This window comes from Monodelphis domestica, chromosome 6 (genome assembly GCF_027887165.1).
Source record: "Monodelphis domestica isolate mMonDom1 chromosome 6, mMonDom1.pri, whole genome shotgun sequence".
NCBI classification, from domain to species: domain Eukaryota; kingdom Metazoa; phylum Chordata; class Mammalia; order Didelphimorphia; family Didelphidae; genus Monodelphis; species Monodelphis domestica.
The window spans coordinates 7,973,461-7,991,093 of record NC_077232.1 but is presented as its reverse complement, the minus strand read 5'-3'; the positions used below and the strand labels follow the sequence as shown (position 1 = coordinate 7,991,093).

Sequence of the window (17,633 nt, the reverse complement as noted above, 5' to 3'; positions counted from 1 at the left end):
TGCGCACTGGGACCGCAGCGGGGGCGAGGGGGCACGGGCGCGCGCTCCAGACTGAGCGCCTGCGCACTGAGGCCCCGGGGGCTCCCGGGCTGAGGGAGAGGAGGAGGGAAGATGGCGGCCGTGGTGGAGAATGTAGTGAAGCTGTGAGTGGCGACCGCCGTCTCTCTTCCGAGCCGGGGCGGGGGTGGGGCGGGCCCGGGGCCGCGGAGGGAGGCGTGGTGGCGGCCTGCACGGGGGCGCCGCTGGGGCGGGCGCGGGATGGCCCGGGCCAGGCCGAGGCCACAGAGGCCGTTGAGCGCCCGGAGCGGGGCGCGTGGCCGCCGCAGGCGCGAGGACTTCCGCCGGGGACGCGCCCCGGTCAGGCGCGCCCCTGAAGGGAAACTGAGGCCCAAGCCCCGACAGCGGGAAAGAGGCCTAAAGCGGGGGCCATCCGGCCCAGGCCCCCTCCCACTTTCATTGCGGGGGTAAACTGCGGCACCTGGGGGGAGAACCCTGGCCAACGTCGCAGCGGGGAGTCGGGTTCTTCAGGCTGTAGACCCCACACCTGGGAGAGGCCTTAGGAATCTTCTGATCTAACCCCTTCGTTAGACAGGTGGGGAAACTGAGGCACGGGGCACTACTGGGACTTAGCCCAAGGCCCCCAGCCAGGCAGAAGCTGAGTCAGAATTCGAACTCGGGTCCTGGACTCCAGGGGTAGGGGCATCCTTAGGATGTTTGTGTTGCTCAGTTTTTTTGGGGTGGTAGTAGGGAGCTTCCTTTAGCCAGAGTTGGGGAAGAAGGATCCAAATATTGCCGGGATCCCAGGGTCATTTCACCACGCATTGATGCTATTAAAATCCCATGCTGTGCCCTCGGGGAGCTTCCCTCCCACCATATCCCAGGGGGCTCAGCCTTGGTCCAGATTAGCCTCCTAGATGGCACTTTGGAGAGGGCCTCTCTGGTTGTAAGTGGCAGCGCCCTGCTGTTCTACAAAGATTCCTAGGAGATGAGAGATCCCTGATGGGGAACAGGACTTCCTGTAGATATGATGTCCAGAGGGGCTTGTGCAGGGGCTCTGCCTGGCACTTGGAACCCATTGCTGCCATCCCCATCACTGTCTGTTAGTTCCATTGCCCACCCTTCGGATAAGGAAAGTGTCGCCTGGCCCAGATGGAGGCTGTTCACCCAAGGAAGGGAGTTTTGAATATGACTCCTCCCCTCTAATTGGGTGTCTGGAATGAATTTCCTCAGGAAACCAGGTAGCAAAAGTGGGAAGGGGCCCAGAGATAGTGGAAACTCTTGGGGCCAGCCCATCATGACCTGGAGAAGAAAGGAACCAGGGCTGGACTGTAAGGCCTGCGGCCGTCTGTTGTCAGGGGCCAGTTGATGTTGGAGGCTTGGAATCAGAAAGAACTGGCTCTGTGCTCTTGACCCTGGGTAGTGCCATCTCTGAAGGGCCCCCTGATGCTTGTCCCTGGCCTCTTATCTGTGAGCTTAGCACCAGGTGGGACTCGGAATACATTTCAGCTCACTCAAGAGAGGGTCCTCATAACTTTTTTCCTCTAGAGGCTAGGTGATTTCCAACCATTCTTTTATTTTATTTAAACCCTTATCTTCAGTCTTGGAACCAATACAGGCAGAAGAGTGGTGAGGACTAGGCAATGGGGGTTAAGTGACTTGCCCAGGGTCACACAGCTGGGAAGTGTCTGAGTTCAGATTTGAACCCAGGACCCTGGGCCTGACTCACTCCACTGAGCCACCTTACTGCCTCCTCCAACCATTCTTTTTGAGTGGGTGCAGTGGGTCAGAAGATGGGGTTTTTCGATAAAAAAGATAAAGAGGAAGAAGTGTGTCCTCTGGCTGCCCTTCCTCTGTAGTGGACAGAGGCCTTCTCAACTCAACTCCACTGTCATTTTACCAAGTGCCTCCCCCTCATGGGTTGGTTGGGGTTGGTGGTGGATTCTTCCTTTCTGCTCTTTCCCTGATATTTCTCTCAGCCACCTACCCATCCTTCTACATCATTATCTTTCTCTCTGATCTACCCACTCCTTTCCCCCAGACTCTTCAGGCTGACATTTCTCCCAGTTTAGAGGTGATCATGCTAGTTCTTCCTGACACTTGAGGCTCCCCTCACAAGTGTCTTCCTTGTGTTTGTGCCCCATCACCCCACTGGTGTCAGAGGTTTCACAGATTTCAGACTGACTTGTAGGAAAGTCCTGCTGTTTTAAGAAAAGCTGCCTTTTCTAGATTCTAGGGGGACATGGAAAGAAGTTAGAAAGGGAATAAAAGCTAGAAAAAGAAAGCTTCTTGGGTGAAACCAGCCTTCCCTCATTGGGGTATGAACAAGCCCCTTCAAGTGATGTGAGAGGGCTGGTGAAGTCCCTCCTGCCCAGTTTGTCATCTTTCTGAGACACAGCTTGCTTCCTCCATCTCCCCTGTAGGGCTCAGTGGGTTCTGAGTTTCTCTTGGGGAGTGGGGAACCAGCCACTTCCTTCTCAAGGCCATCTATTGAGGGCTACTGATGACATTAGGCAGGCTTTTCTTCCAAGGAAGGGAACTTCACCACCTTTTTTCCTATTCTTTATCCCCACCCAGAGAAGCAGCTGCTGTCTTTATTTCTTCCAGTGCCATCACCAGGCTGTTTATGTTGGAGGGAGGGGGAGCAGGCCAGGAGGCAGGGGATGGAGTTTAGTTATCTGACAGTTTAGTCTTAGATTGAGGAACAGGACACTTCTGAAGAGCTTCATGAGCTTTCCCTCCCCAACATAACATGTGAAAAGGGAATCTCCTTTCCAGGGCTTTTGTGAGGGAGCTGCCCAAGAGCATCCAACACCTCAGAACCCCCATTGATCTGTTGTTTAGTTAACAAGCCCTGGGCGTCCATTGTTTACACAAGCTTTCTCTGTCCAGGTACCAGGAACTCTTTAAGAGTTCTCTCCATTCCCACTGCCCACCCCTCCTCAACCTCTACCCATTAGGAGCCACATTCTCTGCCATTTCCCAGATACATATTGTTCTTTTGAAAAGCTGTGGGAGCCATCTCCTAGTCTGTGTGTGCTGCCTCTCACTTGGCAGCCCAGGATCTCCCTGCACTCCTTCCATTTCTCTTCAGAATGTCACTATCGATTCCCATCAGTGGAAACAAAAGCATTACGCTACTCAGCCTTGTTTATCCAATTTTCTTCTCTGATGGTGAGGACAGGGAGGCCGATTTCTGAAAGCAAATTAATGTGGCCCTGTTCCCTCCTCCTCCCCAGAAGATGCCTACCTCAAATTACAGTAATTACAGCTCATTGAATTAAGCCAGGCTGGATTTTCTGCTCTTGCCTTTTTGTTTGGTTGGTTTGGGGGGGGCTGGGGATTTTTTTCAGTTGCTCCAAGCACCACAATGTTGTCTGCGCCTCCTTGCTAAGAGAACTGTTTAGGGTTTAACGCAATTCACATTCTGGGCCTTCACCACTCAGGCACTAAAGGAGCAGGTTTGGGTAGCCTAGATTTCTCCCTGTGACATTGGAATCCAATCCCTTGGTGTGTCCTCTTAAGGTAGAACAGAAAGAAGGCAGACAGGTCCAAAGGACGGGACCCAAGCTCAGGAGCCTTCCCTTGAAAAGACGGGGAACAAGGGAAAGCCCTGCAGCGGGCAGCTTGTCACCCATGTTTCCCAACACAGCCTAGGGGAGCAGTACTACAGGGACGCCATGGAGCAGTGCCACAATTACAATGCTCGCCTGTGCGCTGAACGAAGTGTGCGCCTGCCCTTCCTGGACTCCCAGACTGGAGTGGCCCAGAGCAACTGTTACATCTGGATGGAAAAGCGGCACCGGGGGCCAGGTGAAGGCTGGTGCCCATGAAACCCACAGCCTCTAGCTAGGGACTGCCATTTGGGGCGATGGGCACTTTGGGGGGGGGTGTCCATGGGGCAGAAACATTTAGTCTGGCTTCCTTCATGCCCTGATTCCACTTCACTTTCTTCTCCCTCCTCCCCTGTTCATCCTTCTTTCCCCACCCAATTCCTGGTGATCCTACCTTTTGTCTGGAATCTTCCCTTCCCCCAATTCCATTTGCCCCTGCCTCAGAGTGAGCAAGGAGTCCACTGGTCCAGAAGGCATCCTCACGTTACTGACCCGCATCATCTCCCACAGGGTTGGCCTCAGGGCAGTTGTACTCCTATCCTGCCCGGCGTTGGCGGAAAAAACGCCGAGCCCACCCTCCTGAAGATCCCCGCCTGACCTTCCCATCCATCAAGCCAGGTAGGGGCAGTATTCCTCTGTGGGCCAGGAGGACAGTACCATGGTCAGTGTCTGCTGGCTGAGAGAGAGGCTGAATGAAAAGAATAAATAGGAAACCTGGAGACTCTTGGTTCTTGGAAGTTGGAGGGCAGAAGTGAATGATGGCCCTTTACTTCCAAGGTAACATAATTTCAGGATTGTCTGCCCCGGACCCCCTCATATCTCATTGTCCCCTATTCTCCTTTCAGACACAGATCAGACCCTGAAGAAGGAAGGACTGATCTCTCAGGATGGAAGCAGCTTGGAGGCCCTACTGCGCACTGACCCCCTTGAGAAGCGAGGGGCCCCCAATCCCCAAGCAGATGATGAGAGCTTGGGAGAATTCCCTGTTACCAACAGCCGAGCAAGGAAGGTACCAGCTTCTCTCCCTAATTGGAGGGACCTCACAGAAGACCAGTGTCCCATAACAGGAAGGAAACTGGCTTAAACCAGCCAGATAGACTTCCAGAGGAGAAGGGAGGCAGGCCAATGTGATTCTTTGCCACTTCCGTTCCCTGAATAGTCTCTGGAAACATGGAAGCTCTCACTTCCTGCGTGTTCCTTCTTGCTTCCAGCTCTCCTTAACTCAGTAGGAACCTCTGGCTTTGTGAGGATAGACTCCGAAAAGGAGCTCGAAACTCCTGGGTTATGCTTTGTCTCCCATTGGCAGGGGATTAGCTGAGAGAGGGTAGGTGGGCAAATGCCATCCCCAGCACCCTTGCTCCTCTCCCCACCTACCCTAACCTTCCCCTCTCTCAGCGGATCCTGGAGCCAGAAGACTTCCTGGATGACCTAGATGATGAGGACTATGAGGAAGATACCCCCAAGCGCCGGGGCAAAGGCAAAGCCAAGGTGAGCTGGGAGAAGGGCTGCCCTGGCCACTGCCACCTGCCTCTTCCCCCAACACAGAGAAAAATGAGAGGGAGGAGGTAGACAGGGCAGACGGGCACACGCATTCCCCACATACTCATTGGCCTGGGAGAATGGAGACCAGCGGCATGTGGAGAGATTCTCGGGGCCCCCGGGAAGTTCAGCTGACCTGGACTTGAGGTCCTGGGTAAAGTGTCTTCCTTGTTCCCATTGGCAGGGCAAAGGGGTGAGCAGCGCCCGTAAGAAGCTGGATGCTTCTATCCTGGAGGACCGAGACAAACCCTATGCGTGTGACAGTGAGTGTCTCTGGGGCTTGGGCATGGGGAGGATAGGCAGCCCCTGTCCAGGGCCCAGCTCCCCTCTGTTGGGATGGGGGAGGGAAGAAGGCATCACTGTCCACCCTTGATCAGCTCCCTGGCCGCCTCCCACATATCCAGTGGGCAGGCAGGGCACTGCGGAGCCCCAAAAGGAGCTTTATTAATGCACTTTTCTCTCTTTCTCTCCCTCTCTCTCTTCCTCTCTCTTTCTTTCTCTTGCCCTTCCCCACCCACTTTCTGTCCCTCCGAGCACCCCCACCCTTGGAGGCTTCTCTCCTTGTTGGGCTCTTGTGCTACTATGTGCGTGTGCATGTGTCAATGTGTGTGTGCTCATGTGTGCTCAAGCGTGTGCGTGTGTGTGTGCCTTCCTCACGACTTTTCTTTCTGTCTTTCAGATAGTTTCAAACAAAAGCATACCTCGAAAGCGCCCCAGAGAGGTAGCCGCCCTCTCTTGGCTCTGTGCCTTTGTGCCCCTTTCCCTTGCCTCCTTCCTCCGACGCTCTTCCTGCCTCTGTCTTCTCCCACAGCGATAGAATGGCAGGGCTGGGGCACAGGGAGGGAGTCTGCTCTGCCCCACTCCCTCGGACCCTGACACCTGCCTCTGTCCCCACTTGCCATGCACAGACTCATTCCCCTGGCACTCGGGCCCTGGCATTGGCTGGCTTCTGATGAGAGTGAAGGGAACCAGTTAGATTGGGGGCTACCGTGGGTGGAAGGGGGCCTCCTGGACCCTCGTGTCTGTCTCCCTTCTCACCTTTCCATTGGCCCATCTTAACCTGTTTCCCATTCCTCCCACCACCTTAAGAGTGCTGCTCACAAGAAGGAAGGCAAGCTTTGTGGGCCGGGGGCTGAGGGCCTGGGGCGGGCATGGGAGAAGGCAGGGTAGTTCCTGATCTGCCCCCAACATAGTATGCCTCTTGTTTAGGCAACCCCAGGAGGCCCTTAGCTGGGTCAGACTTTCCCAGGCCCCCACTTGGATCCCACCACCTGTGAGCTACCCTTGCTGGCCTTCCTCCCACTGACCCTCCTCCTCCCCATGATTCAGTTTCCCGCAACTTCTCCTAGTTGTGTCGCTTCAAATGGACCGTGTGGGTCCATTCACATTAGGTGGGGAGTTTGGCAGCTTCGTGACCGTTCAGTGAACTCTGGGTTCGGGGGTACGCCTGGGAAGCCAGCTCTTCCCTCCCTCCCCTCCGCTCAGCCTGTCCAGAGGGCTTCCCCCGCTGCCTGGCCTAGCCCACCTCGGGCTGTGTGAGGATAAAGCAAGAGGCCCAGGTTTCAGAGCAGCCAGTTGGGCATAAGTGGGAACCACTAGTGAGAGTGGGATTAGGAAGAAGAAGGGAGCAGGCGGGCCTGGCCCAGCCTCTTCGTCCTCAGTCACGAGCTGATGTTGGGGTTGGGGAGGGGAGAGGGTGCTTGGGTCCTCACACCTTTCTCTGCCATCTTCTCCCTAGTCTGTGGGAAGCGTTACAAGAACCGACCAGGCCTCAGTTACCACTACGCTCACTCTCACCTGGCTGAGGAGGAGGGTGAAGACAAGGAGGACTCTCAGCCTCCCACCCCCGTGTCCCAGAGGTCTGAGGAGCAGAAATGTAAGGAGATCTGCAGGGTGGAGAAATGGGCCTCTCCTGCGCTAGCCACCCTCTGTGATCGCTTCACTCTTCCTCCCTTCTCTACCCTTTGTTCAGTAGGGGCCGTCCCGAGCCCGTTTCCCTCCTTCTGTAAAGTGGGGGTTGGGGGCGGGGAACTGACCCCACAGCTTTCTCGTTCCCATAGCCAAGAAAGGACCGGACGGACTGGCCCTGCCCAACAACTACTGTGACTTCTGCTTGGGAGACTCCAAGATCAACAAGAAGACGGGGCAGCCTGAGGAGCTGGTATCCTGCTCAGACTGTGGCCGCTCAGGTACTGCCTCGGGGCCTCCATCGCAATCCTTCCACCCTCCTGCCCTGGATTTTCAGAGTCTTCCCATAGCACGTGTGCTCTGGCTCGGGCCGCTGACATCTGGAAGGTGGGGGGAGGGCAGGCACGGCTTCCCTCTTCTTCCTCAACTCAGACCCTTCTATCTGTGCCTCCCCCAGGGCACCCATCCTGCCTCCAGTTCACCCCTGTCATGATGGCTGCTGTGAAGACCTACCGCTGGCAGTGTATCGAGTGTAAATGCTGTAACATCTGTGGCACCTCAGAGAACGACGTGAGTGACTCCTGGGTTCTTCCTCCCTGTCCGCAGGATGGCCCGAGGTCCCCTCTTGCCCACCGGGCCTCACTGCTCCTGGCACAGGCTTGCCTGACCCTGATCCCACTGATGCCTTCCCCCGTGGCCTGAGCAGGCACGTGAGTTGGCCCCAATTCCCCTGCCCCATTCTCCTCCTCCCTCTGACTAGGACCAGCTGCTCTTCTGTGATGATTGTGACCGTGGCTATCATATGTACTGCCTCACCCCCTCGATGTCGGAGCCACCCGAAGGTGAGTGTCCCGGGGGGGTCTGAGCCCTTCTGGACTAGGGCCCATTGATGCACGTACACAAGCAGGAATGGACCCTGCCTGTGAGGACCTTGGAGTCTGGGACTGGGCAGCACACCCGTCAAAACAGACACAGTCAGGAGGAGATAATTTGGGGGAAGGAGGCCCCACTAGCTGGGGGATGTGGGCAGGAAAGGCTTCCTGGCTTCTCCAGGAATTAAAAGGAGTGCTTGTGAGAAGTGGAGGTGGATAGGGAGGGCATTCCCGATAGGAGGGCACGGGCTGCATGAAGGGAAGAGATGGGGGCTGGACTACACTGTGCCTGAAGTGGGGAGGGGCAGACACTATGCCTGGCCATTTGGGAAGGTTAGAAAGGACTTCGTGAGCAGTGATATGGTCAGACAGAGTGCTCTAAGGACATCCCTTGGGCAGCTTTGTGGCGGCTGGGCAGGGCAGTTATGTGGGCCCAGACCCACAGCTCTGTGATGAGGCAGAAGGGCAAAGGCAAATGTTAGGGAGACTAGGAGAGCCCAGGGAGCCCAACTGAGCCTCCAGTGAGGCCTGTGGGTTAAATTGGGAGACCCTGAAGCTACCCCCGGGACAAGGAGGATGCAGCCTCCAACAGAAGAGCCTTGGGTGGGGGTTTGGGGTTTGAGAGGCCCCTGGCCCACCTGGGGAAGAAGAGACCAGCTTCCCAAATGCATTTTGAGATCCAGACACCAAGCATCAGTTAAGCATTAGGCAGACCAGCCAGCAAAGGCAGGGAGAGACACCACGTCTGAAAGGAAGGAACAGACTAGAGGAACCAGGGAGGGCAGGGGGACTGGCTAGGAATCTACGCCGGAAGAAGAGGAACCATCTCGCATCTCGAGCAGAGAGAATGCTTGGTCTGCAGGCTGGAGACTTGGGTTTGAGTCTTGGCCCGGCCATTTAGCTTGGGCTATCCCCTCATCTGTAAAAGCAGGGCCCATCCCTTCCAGCTTTACATGAGCACCAGGGAGTGGTAAGGCTTGCCTGAGGAAACGGGCAGCAGCCACAGGAAAGAGAACGTCCTTCCACTTGATGTCGTGTTCAATAAACCTAATGATCTAAGCTTTTGGGGAAAGAACTTGCTATTTGACAAACGTTGCTAGGAAAACTGGGAAACGGCATGGCCGAACCTGGGCAAAGACTAACATCTCACACCGTACACCAGAATATAGTCAAAGTGGATGCTCGAAGGGTGACGCCTTCAACAAACAAATGGGGAAAAGTTTACTGGTCAGGCATAATTTGTGACCAAACAAGACATAATGGGTCCTTCCATCGAGGTCAAGTTCTTGGCACTGTTCTCAGCAGATTCAGGGTTAGGAAGTGCTCAGCTCCTGGCACTTAGCTGTGTATGGCCTTAAGAAGTCATTCATGGCAGACAGGTAGGTGGCTCTGAATTCAGAGCCAGGCTTGGAGGGAAGTCCTGGGTTCCAATCTGGCTTCAGATGCTTTGTAGCTATGACTCTGGGCAAGTCACTTAATCCCCAGGGCCTCGCCCTGACCACTCTTCTGCCTCAGAACAGACTAAGAAGGTAAATTGTTATTCCACCCTAGAAGATTAGGACCCTTATTCCACCATATCACAATGACAAGGCTGTCCAGTGGGACTTTGAGCTAGGATTGTCTTTCAGGACCAGCAGCCTGGGCTCTGGGAATGGTTTTTAATATTTTCCTAACAATTGTAATTTAATTGCTTCCCTTTGTAATCTGCTATCAAAAACCCGATTCTGAGAGGAGGTCCATGACAGGTGGGGATCAGCTGGGCTTCCATGTAGGGGTCTGGGACTGAGAGACTCTGGGAGCAAATGCTGGTGCTGCCACCCGGAAACCTCTGGGGCCTTCTTTTCATCCTCTGCGTACAGAAAGGGCAAGCTAGGTGGTGCTCCAGTGCAGAGTGCCAGGCCTGGAGTCAGAAAGACCCGAGTTCAGATCTGCTCTTAGACACAACTCTATGAGCCTGGAGAAGTCACTTCATCCTGTTTGCTTCCATTCCCTCATCTATAAAATGAACTAGAGCAGGAAATGGCAAACCATTCCAGTACTTGTCAAGAAAACCTCAAACTGGGGTCAGGAAGAGTGAGATCTGACTGAAAAACAAGGGGTGGAACCCCAGTCTCGTAGCCTTTAGCAGAGGCCTAGCCTCCTACACCCAGCCCTGCCCCAGCTGCTTGTGAATAATAAGCCTGTTGCCCTTCCCTGCAGGGAGCTGGAGTTGCCATTTGTGTCTGGACCTGCTGAAGGAGAAGGCTTCCATCTACCAGAACCAGCACTCTTCTTGATGAGGCCAGGAGCCCAGGCACCCTCGGGCCCCTCCCATGTATGGGGCTTTGTCTTTCGAACCTCTCTTGTTTTCCGGTTTCTCCTCTCCCGTCCTCCCCTTTGGCAGGCCCAGGGAGGGCAACAGCTTGGACACTATCCCTCTGTCCAGCCCCAGCCCCTCCTAAAGTTAGGGGAGACAGGCTGCCCCTAGGAAGACACGGGCCCTGGCTGCTCCTTGCTCCTTTGCTCTCCATAAAGTGCATTCACTCTGCCTGCCTTGGGCCCAGGCCCTGGTTCTCACAGGGTTCAGCTGTGCCCTCCACGCTGAAACAGGAGGGCAGCTCACTTCTTTCCTGGCTCTGCCCACTCTGCCTCTAGAGTTTGCCCTCCTTCAAGGGGCCAAGTGAGCTGGGCAAGCCTGGAGCTCTGGCTCCTCCCACCTTCCTCCCCTCCTGCCCTGCGGGGAGGGCTCCCACAGCACTCTGCCCACTGCAGAAGGGCACCTGGAGCATGGCATGCCGCTTGGTCACCCTGGCCCCTTGGTACTGCCTGCCTCCTCCCTCCTGGCCCATCTTCCATAGCCCTTGCTAGTGGCAAAAGTGATTCTCGGTCTTGTGCATCCACTCTTTCCTCAGTTCCCCTTCTCCTTGTCCTTCTTTTGTTTTGTGGGGAGAAGGGAAGCATCAGGGGGCCATCCATCGAGCGGTGTGGGGGCCAGAGGGAGATGTTGGATAATGTGCCTGTTTTTTTAACTCGACTTCAAGCCTACCTCCAAAATCCCCTTTCCGTTCTTCCTCCTCCCTACCTGGGCCTTCAGCCTTCTGCCCTCAATTGAGTTGGGAGCCTCTCGGCCCCAGCTCATGCACCCAAGCTCCTAGGTCACAGGAGAGCCCCTCGGACATCCCCTCCTCTCCTCGCATGTTTGCTAGCAGCTGGTAAGGCCTTGATGCCCCTGGCTCCTCAGGCTTCTGCCAGGCGAGGCTGATAGTGGTGTGAGAGAGGCACAGGCCATGGCAGTGCCCCCTGCTTGGCCTTAAGGCTGGGCCCCTCTCACTGTCACTTGGGAGTTGAGGTGTCATTTTTTAGTTACTGTATTCCAGACATTAGTACAATAAACATTTTTACACGGAGCCTCTGCTGCTTTGTTGACTTGATGAAGGGTGGGCTGCACCCAGAGGCTGCTGGGAATCTGAATCTTCCAGCCCAAGTGATGAATGATTGGCTGTGAGGGCCAGGTGTCGGGGCCAACCCACCATTACAGCTGTGGTGAGAGAATCAGCTTATGAGGAGGCCAGCTCTGAGTTAGAGTGAGAGAAAGAGAAAAGAAAAGCAGGAGCTGTGACTGAAAATGAGGATCCAAGCGAGAAACGCAGCACTATAATTGAGAGCTATGGCCTCTGTTTATTCAGTGTAGTCTTACATTTTATAGTTTACTCAAGCAACAGAGGAAGAGGGACAGTTGGTCTAATTTTGTAACTGGGGGTTTACTGGAAACGGAAAGGAAAGTCTAGGTCATTTGGTCATGACATTACAAAGGCTTTTTTGGTCTTCAAAATATGGAACAGCTCAAGGTTTTATGACCATCTGGGGAGGAAGGCTTCTTATCTGAGTTTCAGCCAAACGACACTTTGCAGCTACAAGATTTGGCCTTGCCATTAAATCCCAGCCAAACGTATCAGCATGTTTTTATGACTGCATTCCTCGGTGGGTCTAAATTGTCCTAGGTTCCTCCATATTGAGCTGATGCCTTGGTTGTCTCTTCTCAGGACCGACCATCCCTTTCATAACCTGTGCATTGTGGATAGAGGTGGGGGAGCTGCTCACAGTATTGCTTATCCCATCCAGCCTCTCGATTTTGTCTGACGGTTTTATTCCTTACAAGGGAGAGTCCAGTGGAAGGAAGTATATCCAGAGATGGCTACAATGTTTTGCATTTTGTTGGGAGCAGCAATTTTAAAATGCTGGCAAAGCATACACCGTCTAAAGCTTTTGCGCCCCCTTGATTCCACCTGCCCATTAACGTTACCAAGCACAAATGTCTGATGATTTGGTCCCAAGCACCCTAGGAAGTTGCCCCTTGGCACTGAGCTGCAATTATCCTGATGACCCTCTTTGCCTGTACCGAGCATGAGGCCTATGGTGGAACATGGCCCAGGAAATGGTCAGAAAGTAAAGCCATGTGAGATCAGGTGAAGGAAGAAGTAGGAAGAACAGAAGCCTCAGAAGGACTGGACTGTCTTCAAGATTCAGGAGGTCTGTCCTATGAAAGAGTTCATGCCAGGGGGCAGAACCAGGGTAGCATTGAAAACATTTTACCTGGAGCACTCTGCCAGCTCCTGCAGAAGCACTGACGGGACATTCTATATTTTTCTTCGGTTGCCTGGATTGGCCCAAATAAGAAATTCATTATCTAGTGATCAACCTCCAGATCATCCACCAAGTGTAAAATGCCTACTGTGCGCCAGGCTCCGAAGACAAAATGAATCATTCCTTGCTCTCAAAGGACTTCTGTCCTATCAAGGTGGACATAAACAGGTACAAAATACAAGGCTCCTTGGAGCCAGCTCTTAATATTTCAATTATTTGAGCATTTATTTAGACCTCAGAAATCAGCAAATGTTAAAAGACCACCTTTGATTTATTAAGAATTCTGAGAGCCAGGGGGCAGCTGGGTAGCTCAGTGGATTGAGAGCCAGGCCCAGAGACAGGAGGTCCTGGGTTCAAATACGGCCTCAGACATTTCCCAGCTGTGTGACCCTGGGCAAATCACTTAATCCCCCATTGCCTAGCCCTTACCACTCACTACTCTTCTGCCTTGGGACCAATACACAGTATTGATTTCAAGATAGAAGGTAAGGGTTAAAAAAAAAAATTCTGAGAGCCAGAAGTGAGGGAAATCTGGGTCCTAGGCCTCAGAAGGATGGGGAAACAGACTTGGTATATGAAAAGGAATAATATGGAATAATCCTAGAAAGGGATCCAGAATCCAATTTCAGAAGAGGGGATGGGGATAAGAGCCCCTGAAATATTGAGTGGAATTGATAAGCCTATCCGTATGTACCTTGTTAGCCTAGACCTTATGGAGACTAGGTTAGTGATGGCAAACCTTTTAGAGATTGCATGCCCAAATTACACCTTCAAGCTGCCTGTGAGCCCCACCCCCCCAACTATCCCAGCTCAGAAGGAGGAAGTATTTGCATTCAGCTGCTGAACAGACAGGGAGGGCATGCAAAAAATGTCCTCGGGTGCTTTGGAAAGGGGGAAGGAGCAGTGCTGCCAAGGCATGTGTGCCACATCTTTACCAACATGGCTCCAGGACTATATTCCAAGTTTTTCTAGCACCAGAGAACCTGCCTGAATAGGTACCCACCGGGCGTAAAAATGCAGTTAATTTAAGAAGGTTCTTAACTTCCTCTGGGGGGCAGGGGAGGGGAAGAGATTTCTCAGGGATAGTACCCATTGACAACCTGCTAGATGAGATGGTGCCCACTGGCACCAAAACCCATGCTAGTCTTGGTCGGATTCTGTGTATGTTCATCTTGGGAACAGCATCTAGTGTTGACATAGGAAGGATGGACTTGATGGTCTTTCTCTGAACTCCCTCTTCCATTCCCCCAGTCATAAGCAATACAGGACAACCAGAAGACCTCAGAAACAGAGCGAGCAGATAAATGTCTCCAAGGCCTCGAGTCACTGGGCTTTTTCTCACAGCCAAGGAAACACTTGAGCAAAACTTGAAATGGAGCAGCCAACCTCTGTCCAGCTCATGTCCCTAGTCTTGATCAGACGGTTCAGATTTTGGGTGGTTTTCATGTGCATCATCCCAAGGACTTTTGCTGTGAATGCAAATACACAATCTATCCTGGGTTTGGAGTCTTTGTTCCATCTTTTTTTGCATCTCACTCTTCATGACCCCATCTGGGGTTTTCTTGGCAAGGATACTGGAGTAGTTTGCCATTTCTATCTCCAGCTCCCTTTACAGATGAGAAAACTGAGGCAAAAAAGGGTGAAGTGACTTGCACAGATCTCACACAGAAGAGTGTGAGATCTGAACCCAGATCCTCCTGACTCCCCAGGTCCCACATTCTATTCTCTGGAGAGGGGATGCAGCCTAAGTAGCCATCCTCTGATTGGCTCCCTGGGAGCAAGTATTTTTCTCTTCCAATTATCCAATGAGCCCTCAGACTCAGAGTTGTTGCTAGGCTTATATATTCCTCATGCACGGAGAAGTCAGTAGCCACTCCCGTGAAGTGTTGGCCGGGATGGAGAAGGTTACAGCCAGGTAGGTGGCACGTAGCTCAGGGAGCACAGGCGAAAGGCTCGGGCTCCAGACAAGGCTGCCATCACCCAGAAGAGGGGCAGCGACCTTAGGAGTAAGGGCTCCCACTTGGATGCGGCTCCCTGGAGAAGGCGCTGGCTGCCCCACACTAGTTACTCTAGGTTTGAGTGCAGCCCACTCTTCATTCAGCTCTGCCCTTTGCCTCACTCCCTCACACTCGGCAGCCCTCCCTCTGCTCAACGTTCCATCATGCTCAGCGTGAAGAACTCACCCCCACCTCCTCCCCCAGGCAACCTATTCCTTTCCGCCGTGGGGAGGCGGTGTGTGACCCCAGGCCCAAGACTGCGCCCCGGCCAAGAGAGAAAGGTTGGGCCTCCTCCGAACGCGTCTTCGCCCGGAACTGTCTGCTTGGCCTAAGCATTCAGCCTTCCCGGTTAAAACCTTCCGGATGTGCCCGCCCCCCCCCCCCCCCCCACAGCGAGAGGGTCTGGCTTCTGCCCCGCCCCCATACACCTGGGGCCCCTCCTCCGCCAGCCTGGCTCCTTGTCCATAACTCATCAGCCTCGCCCCCTCGTTCGGCCTCAAAGTCCCGCCCCTGGCACCTGCCTTTCCCTTTTTTCCTCAGTCCTGTTCATCACCACAAAGAACCGCCCCTCAGCGCCAGCCTTTCTCCTCGCCCCAGGCTCCGCCCATCACCCGTAGGCCCCGCCCCACCACCTGCTTTTCCCCCAGTGATAGGTCCCGCCTCTAGGGGGCGGGGCTGATACCGGTCTCTTACCGACACGGCCGAGCTGTGGCATGGACTAAACCGCCCCTTTCTTAGTGGCCAATGGAGAACAGCTTAGGGCGGGACCGGACCACGCTGAGAGCCAATCATCTCGTTCTGGAGGGAAGGGCCCTGTGGCTTCTGGGTACCGGAGTGGTTGTCCCTCCCCTCGTCCCGGAGCCCGGGAAAACCCGGAGCGGGGATCAGAAAGAACCAGGCCGGGCCAGGCAGGGCCGAGCGGGGCCGGGGTCGGGGCCGGGCCGGGGCCGAGGTCGGCGTCTCGCCCGCCCGTCGCCACGTCCCCTCAGTCCAACGCCGCAGGGACCGGGCCCAGGGGAACCGGAGCGCGCCCGGGAGGTGGGTGATGGGGATTGTTGGGGGGTACTAGGGAGACTCCCGTGCCCCGACTCCCCCCCCCGCCCTTCCTGACCTTTGACCCCTGTCTCCACCCTTGTCCCCCATCCTCTCCCTCTCTTGTCCCCCTTCCCTTCTTCACCCACTCTTTTCCCCTCCCCGCTCTTGGCCCCCCTGCTTTTGTTCCCCCCACTCCTGTCCCTCTTCCCCTCTAGGCTTGCCCTCTCCTTCCCCTATTCTTGACCCTCTCGGGCCTCTCCTTCCTCACTCCAGTGCCCCCTCCCCCCAGGGTCTCCCTTCGATCTCCTCTTTCCTTGTCCATCTCCCCTCCCCCACTCAGTGGCCTCCACATCTGCTCCCTTTGTGTCCCCAGCTAGCCCTGAGCTGCTCTGGCCCCTGCTCCTGTCTCCCCCTTCTTTCCTCCTTCATGTCCTTCCTGCCAGGGGTCTCCACCATCTGTCCTCTCACCTCCAGGGTCCCTTCTTCCTCCCATCACTCCTGGCTTGTCTCCTTACCCTATCTTGGGCCTCTTCATCCTTCTTCCTCCAGCCCTAGTCCAGTTCCTTGCAAGCTTTGTCACTTAGTATACAGGTGACTTTAAGGAAATCATTTCTCCTCCCCTGGGCCTCAGTTTCCCCATCTGTAAAATGTTGGACTAGGTTGTTGTTCAAATGGGATCCTGTTCATAACTGATGTTAGCACCAAGTAAAGTGCTTAGTCAAAACAGCATTACTAAGAAGGACTTCCTATAAAGGCCCCCCAGGAAGGTCCCTTCCATCTCCATCTCTCCCACCTGTTTCATTCTTCCCTCCTCCTCACATCTGTCCATCTCCTTATCCCTCCTCTCACCCGCCTGGTCTCCCCTTTGCTACCCCACACTGGCCTTTCTCCATCCTTCTGTCCATCCATCCACCCATCCAACCATCCCCCTCTCCTTCCTTCCCTCCCTCCCCACCTACTTGTCCCTCCTCTCACCTGTCTGCTCCTTCTGCTTTGTCTCATTCCTCTCCTCTTCACTTCCCCACATTGGCCTTTCTCCATTCTTCCAACTCCCCACCCACCCATCCCTCCCTTACCATTGTATCGGAGAGGTAGTTTGTTTGTATTTGAGGGGTTAAGGTCTTTCAGTATTGAGAGGGAAAGAGAGGAGAACCTCCCTTCTCAAAAGCAGGATTCAGGGGAGACAGCTGATGTTTAAGGTTGGCTCAGAGAGAGGAGAGGGGGTTTGAAGATTTCCCCCCTTCTGCCTTCCCTCCTTAGCTAAGGCTGCTCTCCCAGATTCTTCTGTCTCTCTTGTACCCCCTCCACTACTCGAGATCAAAGGGTCTCCCCTTGATCTGTTCACTCACACTTGATTCACAGCTTGGGGAAAAGATAACTATTTTAATGTCAACTCAATCAGGATAATACAAAGGAATAACTGGCAGGGAAAGAATGAGAAAGGGTAGTGGGTAAAGGGGGTCCCTGTCTCTATCCCTCCTCGAGTGGGGGGAACTCAGGCCTTGGAAGCCTGAACCCCCTGAGAGAAAGTCAAGTTGACTCACCCTGGGTTTGGCACCTTGGCCACAGTTCAGACTCAGAGCGACAGGAGCTGAGGTAAAGTCTGCTCAGGTTTCTCTTCAGAAGTCCCTTCAATTGGGAAATGTTGGGGGGAAAGATTTCCAGTCTCAAGCAGGAAAAAGTGGGTCACCCTCAGGAGAAAGTCTTAATCTACCTTCTCCCTTTGGCCTCTCCTGACTGACAGAGCAACTCCTCTCCCAGCCAGAATCTTCTCCTCCTCCAGACTCCCACTCTCCTGGGACCCCCCCCCAATGAAGTGATCAGTTTCACACATTCCTCAGCCTGGCACTTTTCTTAAGTGCCAGCCCCTGTCACACCATCTACTCATCCCTTGTCTCGCCCACCTGCTCCTCCCACCTTGTCTGCCTCCTCTTCCCTTTGCTTCCCCACATTGGCCCTTCTCCATTCATCCCCTCCCTCTTTGCTTCCCTTGGCCCTGCCCACCTATCTTACATGCCCCCCCATTTCCAGGTGCCCCCCAAGAAGCC

At 54.4% G+C, this 17,633-nt stretch overlaps 1 protein-coding gene across 3 annotated transcripts; it reads left to right on the top strand.

The window, feature by feature from the left end:
- Nucleotides 1–6: 6 nt before the first annotated feature.
- Nucleotides 7–11,316, top strand: LOC130454940 (zinc finger protein ubi-d4). Of its 3 annotated transcripts, none has more exons than XM_056801364.1 (12): nt 7–143; nt 3,650–3,810; nt 4,122–4,229; nt 4,457–4,620; nt 5,007–5,099; nt 5,335–5,413; nt 5,830–5,871; nt 6,889–7,026; nt 7,211–7,339; nt 7,516–7,628; nt 7,819–7,900; nt 10,130–11,316. In XM_056801364.1, exons 1-12 carry the CDS (start codon nt 112–114, stop codon nt 10,204–10,206), a joined length of 1,218 nt encoding a protein of 405 aa, XP_056657342.1. In that variant the 5' UTR covers nt 7–111; the 3' UTR covers nt 10,207–11,316. The 3 variants fall into 3 exon arrangements, with proteins under 3 accessions (XP_056657342.1, XP_056657343.1, XP_056657344.1); XM_056801366.1 differs by lacking the exon at nt 7–143 and adding an exon at nt 383–592; XM_056801365.1 differs by lacking the exon at nt 5,830–5,871.
- The last annotated feature ends 6,317 nt before the right edge of the window (nt 11,317–17,633 follow it).